Here is a 7,116-nt window from a genome sequence, read left to right as displayed (position 1 = left end):
TTCACATTCTCTCTCATATTTGTACTAGCTGTGTGACCCTGGAAAAATTACTTAACCTCCTTCTGCCTCAGTTTTGTCATCTGTAAAATAGAGTCTTGGATTGCATTTCCTTCAGGGTTTGCTTCAGCATTAAATCTATGATTACTAAGGTCCTTTTGGAGTATAAAATCTTATAATTCTATGATGGAGTCATTTAAGGTTTGGGCAAGTATAAAAGGAGTTCATAAAACTTCACCTAATGGGAGTTTTTCAGTATAACATTTTGTTCCTAGGATCAGGGGCTAGAGAATTATTAAACAAAAATAAAAGCTGGTTATTTGAAAAGACTGACAAAATCAATAAACCTTTAGCCAATCTGATCAAAAGGAAAAGGGAAGAAAATCAAATTACCAAAATAAAAACTAAACAAGGCAGATTCACAATAAAGGTGTGAAACCTACTTAATACAATTGTATACCAGCAAAACTGAGAATCAGAGATATAGAATATTGTGTATAAAAAGATAAGTACCCAAATTAACACAGAGCAAAATAGAACTTTGTCAAATATCAGAACATGAAATTGAATTTGCTACAAAGAATTTCTGAAAGGGAAAGAATGCAAAATTTTATCCAGATGATAAAGATTTTAATTCTCTCAGATATTTTAATACAAAAATAATACTTGTACTAGATAAATTATTCCCAAATATAATTCTGACACTTAAATTTAGGAAAGATTTGATAGAAAAATGGATATAGATATAGATAGTATAGATAGCTAGAAAGATACAGATACAGACAGATATAGATATAATGCAGCTAGTACAACTATGAGAGAGAATGTGAACTCAGATTTTTCTGACTCCAGATATGTAAAATCTATTATCTGTCCATATACACAGATACATACACATGCATATCTATCTCCATATCCACATATATGCATAATATAAATATATCTGTGTATTTGATTATTATTAATAAACAACATTTAGAAACATTCAAATAAAATTCTAGTAAAATATTATAGAATTATATTAAAATATAGACTTCATTCAAATTGGACTTATACCAGGGATAATAGGATGTTTTGACATTAAAAAAATATTTTCAGGGATTTTAATATGAAATTTGCATTTGGTTGCAACTATTAATGCCAATAGGTATTTTTTTTCTTTTGGTTATGTGATTAATTATGTTAATTTTTCCTGATGTTGGACAGCCCTAGAATCTTTAGCCCACTTGCATTAGTGATAAAAATGGTTATGTTACTATAGCTTCTCTTTTAGTATTTATGTAAATATCATATCAATTGCCATCAATAATATTTATCAAATAATTATATTTCTGTCTTTTATCATTCCCTGGGTAGGGGTATCAAGGAAGTAACTTCTTTCCCTTATAATGCTTGGTAGGATGTGTCTTTTTCAAACTATTTTTTTTTCTTATACAGTATCTGCTATTTCATCACTTTATATATTGTTTTTTGTGCCTAATAGTATTTTATTTTTTACAATTACATGTAAAGATAGTTTTCAAGTTGTTTTTGTAAAATTTTGAGTTCTAAGTTTTTCTCCCTCCATCCCCTTCCCTCCCTCCTCCCCAAGACAGCAAGCAATGTGATATGTTATACATGTACATATCACGTTAAACATATTTCCACATGGATTATGTTGCGAAGGAAGAATAAGAACAAAAGGAAAAAAAATCACAAGAAAGAAAAAAAGGTGAAAATAGTATGCTTCAATATGCATTCAGACTCTATAGTTATTTCTTTAGATGTGGATAGAATTTTCCATCATGAGTCTTTTGGAATTGTCTTGGATCATCATATTGCTAAGAAGAAGTAAGTCTATCATAGTTGGACATTGCATTATGTTGCTGTTACTGTGCACAACATTCTCTTGGTTCTGCTCACTTCACTCACCATCAGCTCATGTATACCACAACTTGTTCAGCCATTCCACACTTGATGGACATCCCCTCAATTTCCAATTCTTCACCCCCACAGAAAGAGGTGGCATAAATATTTTTATACATGCGGGTTCTTTTCCCTTTTATGATTTGTTTGGGATACAGACCTATTAGAAATATTGCTAGATCAAGGGGTATGCACAATTTGATTGCCTTTTGGGCACAGTTCCAAATTGTTCTCCAGAATGGTTGGATCAGTTCACAACTTCACTAACAGTGCATTAGTGTTTCAATTTTTCCCACGTATTCTCCAACATTTATCACTTTCCTTGTTTGTCATAGTAGCCAATATGATAGGTGTAAGGTGATACCTCAAAGGTATTTTAATTTGTATTTCTCTAATCCACAGTGATTTAGAGAATTTTTTAAAATATTACTATAGATAGCTTTAATTTCTTCATCTGAAAACAACCTGTTCATAAATTTTAAAGACCACCTATTTCAGTATTTCTTAACTGGGATGAAGGATAGATATGTGTGTGTGTGTGTGTGTGTGTGTGTGTGTGTACCACACACACACACACACACACACACACATATACACTCTTAATCATTTGAATTTGGCAATTTGATTTTTCTCATGTTATATTTTTTCACCCAAAGTATGATTTTTCAAGATTTATTTTTTTTTCTTTTGCTTTTGCTTTAATGGGAATTTATTTTCAGAATGATGTTTATACTATGGATTAAAATTTAAAATAAATTAATTCGTATATAAAGACTACAGATACGACATGGATAGGGGACTGGGTGACATCAGGTAGATGTACAGAGGTCAGATTCAGTCACTGACAGAAACCAGTTTGCTCATGCTCTGGAAACAGGCTTTCTCTCTCTCACTAGTGATTTCAAAGTGAAAGGGTCTCCTACAGAAGTTACACTCTGCTGAGGAGTGACACTACAGGTCCAGCACAACAAATTTCCAAATATCCAGCAGGTTCTCCAGGAAAATATTTCATCATCTGTGGAATGTGGAGAGACGTCAGCACAGTGTGGAAGAGCTCTTCTCCCTAGGAATTTGTAGAGTAGTTGATGTATTGGACGTAGATATTATATTTGCTCATGAGTTCATCAGAGACCTTTGTATTTTTAGCAGTATCTGCCACCCAGACAGGAGTGATGAGACTGGGGCAGTGAACTACCAGAAACGTTGCATCCATTTGCATCAGTCTCATAAGTTTGATGTTCTGCTGGTGCTGTGGGTGAAGGGCTCAACCTTCAGAGCTTTTTAAGATGTGGGTTGGCCTCTTTCTAGCAAGTCCAGAGCCAGACCGCGCAAGATGGGCCCAGTGATCCGTGGTCAGAGGAAGGGTGTGGGCTCCGTCTTCCGCGCTCACGTGAAGCACAGGAAAGGGGCCGCCAAGCTCCGGGCAGTCGACTTTGCGGAGAGGCATGGCTACATTAAGGGTATCATAAAGGACATAATCCATGATCCAGGCCGAGGGGCTGCTCTTGCAAAAGTAGCCTTCTGGGATCCTTACCGATTTAAAAAGAGGACGAGTTGTTCATTGCTGCTGAAAGCATCCATACCGGCCAGTTTGTGTACTGTGGTAAGAAAGCTCAGCTCACCATTGGCAATGTCCTCCCAGTTGGCACTATGCCTGAAGGGACCATAGTGCGCTGTCTTGAACAAAAGCCTGGGGACTGGGGTAAGCTTGCCCGCGCATCTGGAAACTATGCCACAGTGATTTCTCACAATCCTGAAACCAAGAAGACACGAGTAAAGCTACCTTCAGGCTCTAAGAAAGTGATCTCCTCTGCAAACAGAGCCGTGGTTGGTGTTGTTGCTGGAGGAGGTCGTATTGATAAACCCATCCTTAAGGCAGGTCGTGCCTACCACAAATACAAGGCCAAAAGAAACTGCTGGCCTCGTGCCCGGGATGTGGCCATGAATGCTGTGCAACATCCCTTTGGAGGAGGTAATCACCAGCATATTGGAAAACCATCCACTGTTCCAAGATATGACCCAGCTGGACGAAAGGTCGGTCTTATTGCTGACTTGCATACCGGTCGCCTCCGGGGTACCAAGACTGTACAGGAGAAGGAGAACTAAAGTACAGAATCCTGACAATAAAATTATTTTGGAAATTGTAAAAAAGAGATGTGGATTGACTTGAGAATGCTAGCCAGAAGCATGGGGGATAGGGGAGTTGTGAAAATAAAGCCAGCAGCACAGGATCATACGATGTCTATTAAAGAACTTATAGTGGTGATGTACCCCCAACACAATCAAAGATTTTGCCAAAGGTTTCAGAAATAACATACATTTTGTGCGTGATTCTATCTCAATCACCTATCTGACTTCTTCAAACACCATATAATCCCAAAGCATGGACCTTCATCGACAAAGGAAATTACCTTATATTCATGGCCCACATCACACAGTTCTTCCAATGGAAGTACCACTCCATCCATTGAATGAACAGTAAATACAACAATCTTAGGGACTGATGGGTTTGATTTCTTTAGCAGCTCTCTGAAGTGCCTTATGTCATTATGGCAAATATACATATATATATATACATATATATATATATGTATATATGTCACAGTCTGGTGTCATCTTAGCCAAAGTGAAGAGGGTGGAATCATTAGCAACAAAGCAGGACAAAAATAGTAGTGCTGTATCTTTCACATGGAGGTCAGCCAATTCTTGTTCTAGATCAACATGAAACCTAATAGTTCCAGAAATATTTCTAGCAGTATTCTAAAACTTTCACATATACTAGTGTGTTAAGCCATTCCTCAGTCAATGAGTACATTCTTTTTTCTCAGTTCTCTGCTATTATAAATGTGTACTGTTGATATTTTAGACTATATAGAAACTTCTTCCTTCCTTCCTTTCTTTCTTTCCTTCTTTCTTTCTCTTTCTTTTTCTTTTTCTTTCTTTCTTTCTTTCTCTCTCTCTCTCTCTCTCTCTCTCTCTCTCTCTCTCTCTCTCTCTTTCTCTCTCTCTCTCTTTTTTACATCCTCACATCCCTGAGATTATATGCCTAATAATGGGACTGTCACCTTAAAGAATATGAGTAATTCAGTGACATTTTTCACATAGTTCCAAATAGTTTTCCAAAATGAATAGACCAAGTCAGTGTTCTACCAAAAGTTGATTAATGTGCCTACCTTCCTACAACCTTTCCTATACTATCTCTGTCTTTTATCTTTTGTAAATTCATAGCTGCAAGGTAAGACCTTAGAGTTGTTTAAATTTTAACTTTTCTTATGATTAATGCTTTGAAGTATTTTCCATATAGTCATTGAAAGCATGCAACTTTTAAAAAGTTTTATCTGTCTTTTGATGTGAACTATCTATTGGGCAATTCTTCTTGGTCTTATATAACTATGTTGTTCCCATATATGCCTTGAGATATCAATTATATTTGAAAAAAAACATTTAATTGACAGTTTATCCTTTTTTTGTTTTATTGATTTTTTTAAGATTGAAATAATTTTTTTAATAAACCACTTACCATGAGTTTCCCACATTTACCAGCCAGCCTTAAATTACAACAAGTGAAAAGTTCAATTTTACTGAGGTGAAATAGTACTAGGAAAAGGAAAGAGCCCACTGTATCCTGGGTCAGATTTCAATTCTGGGCTTCTGAAGACATGGGTGGAAATTTTCTTTGAAGCATTTTCTGTTTCTTGCTCTGCAAATTTTTCTTCTTGGCCTCACCATGTAAGTACTTCTCAAGCCTCAGTCTGACAAACTGTTCCGTGTAAGGCATTGCATAGAACCTTTTCCTGTTGTACCTTTTGTTTAGGTACCAAGGTATCGGCCACTGCTTGTACTTGTGCCAGATGATACATCCAAAAATGTCTTTTCTCCAAGCACCTGGTCTTGGCCTTTCTTGACCTGTCTGAAGAAGTCTCAAAGCATCATCTCTTTCCTGAACAACTTTATCCAAAGCATCCATGGACTCTGACACCTTGTCTAATCGCTCTGGACTCGGCATTGGCAATCTCTGTCTTTTGGCCTCCTGCTCTAAGGTGAGAAGCATATTTCTTTCTTTCAGTAGGACATACCAAAGTTTGTGTAAATCTTCATTACTCTTGTATCTTAACTGTTCACAGGTCCGTGCAGCACTTGATTTGACTGTTTCTTCTCCCCAATTTTTTGGGTCATCAAAAAATTCTTCTAGTCCTTTCCTTGACAAAGTAGTATGAACTAATTTATATTGGTGGAGGGGTGTGATGTTGGCTGCCCCCCTCGTTTTATTGATTTTTTAAAAATCAAATGTTCTTTTTAAAAAAAAATTCTGTATTCAAAATTGTCTCCTTCAGATACTATAATTATCTTTCTTAATTTGCTTAAGAATTCTCTCTCTATGTTTGTGGAAAGATAGTGGATTTTTAATAGATATAGTGAAACAGAAAAAAATAAGAAAATAATCAGGTTAGTTTTAGACATACTCAACTTTGGGCCCTGATCTACCACAAATACTCCCAAGAAAGCCTTTAAAAATGTTCCAGAATAAACAATGGCAAAGAAAGTCAAGGGACTTACCGCCTCCATTCAGTTTATTATTGATTTAAAAAAAAGACTTCCAGAGTCTGGTGGAATCCTAAACGGAGATAAACCAAGGTAGGTGCAAGACAGCATTAAGGAGCTTAGTATTACAAAGACAGTAGCTGGAGAACCCCATTAGGAAAAGCCCCAAGCAATACCCATCATAGAATAGCTCCAGAACTCAGAGCATAACAGAAGATAGGTGTTCAACTCCCAAAGCATCATTCAGGCATCCTGTGCTCCATTCAGCATCCTGGTAGCCTGAGTCAGGCCCACCACAACAAAAAGCAGACAATTCCTGCAGAAAAGGCTTGATCTCATCCACCCCAGTAAGTATCCTAAGAGGTCCTTGCCCGTATCATTCAAAAATACTAGTGTGGAATATGACCCATGCAAAATCCCCCCAAACATAAACTAAAGCCAAGGCTATGAATAAAGAGAAGAAAACATCAAATAGAATCAAGAAACACTTTAGGGTGAGATACGCCAAGAATTGAACCCAGAAAAAGGTCCACAATAAATCCAAATAGAGTCTCTGTGTCCTAGCCGTAATGATATAAGAAACTAGACAAAATGAAGCAATACGAAAGGGAATACCTAGGAAGGAAAAAATACGAAACAGAATTTGTACTGTAGAAGAGACAGTAGTAAATT

General features: G+C 36.5%; 1 protein-coding gene and 2 pseudogenes across 1 annotated transcript; 1 reads left to right on the top strand and 2 right to left on the bottom strand.

Moving 5' to 3' along the window:
* Positions 1–2,736: 2,736 nt before the first annotated feature.
* LOC118847161 lies at positions 2,737–5,128 on the bottom strand (annotated as a pseudogene).
* LOC118847910 lies at positions 3,236–4,043 on the top strand (annotated as a pseudogene).
* Positions 5,129–5,535: 407 nt separating the features above from the next.
* On the bottom strand, positions 5,536–6,175 carry LOC118847160 (39S ribosomal protein L47, mitochondrial-like; the record flags this gene model as incomplete). Its single annotated transcript, XM_036755744.1, has 1 exon — positions 5,536–6,175. A coding segment is annotated over one exon (636 nt), but the record flags the coding sequence as incomplete, so codon positions are not given.
* Positions 6,176–7,116: the final 941 nt, after the last annotated feature.

Source organism: Trichosurus vulpecula, chromosome 4 (assembly GCF_011100635.1).
Source record: "Trichosurus vulpecula isolate mTriVul1 chromosome 4, mTriVul1.pri, whole genome shotgun sequence".
Taxonomy (NCBI): domain Eukaryota; kingdom Metazoa; phylum Chordata; class Mammalia; order Diprotodontia; family Phalangeridae; genus Trichosurus; species Trichosurus vulpecula.
Note: the sequence above shows the minus strand (reverse complement) of the source record. Positions and strands in the feature narration are given on the sequence as shown.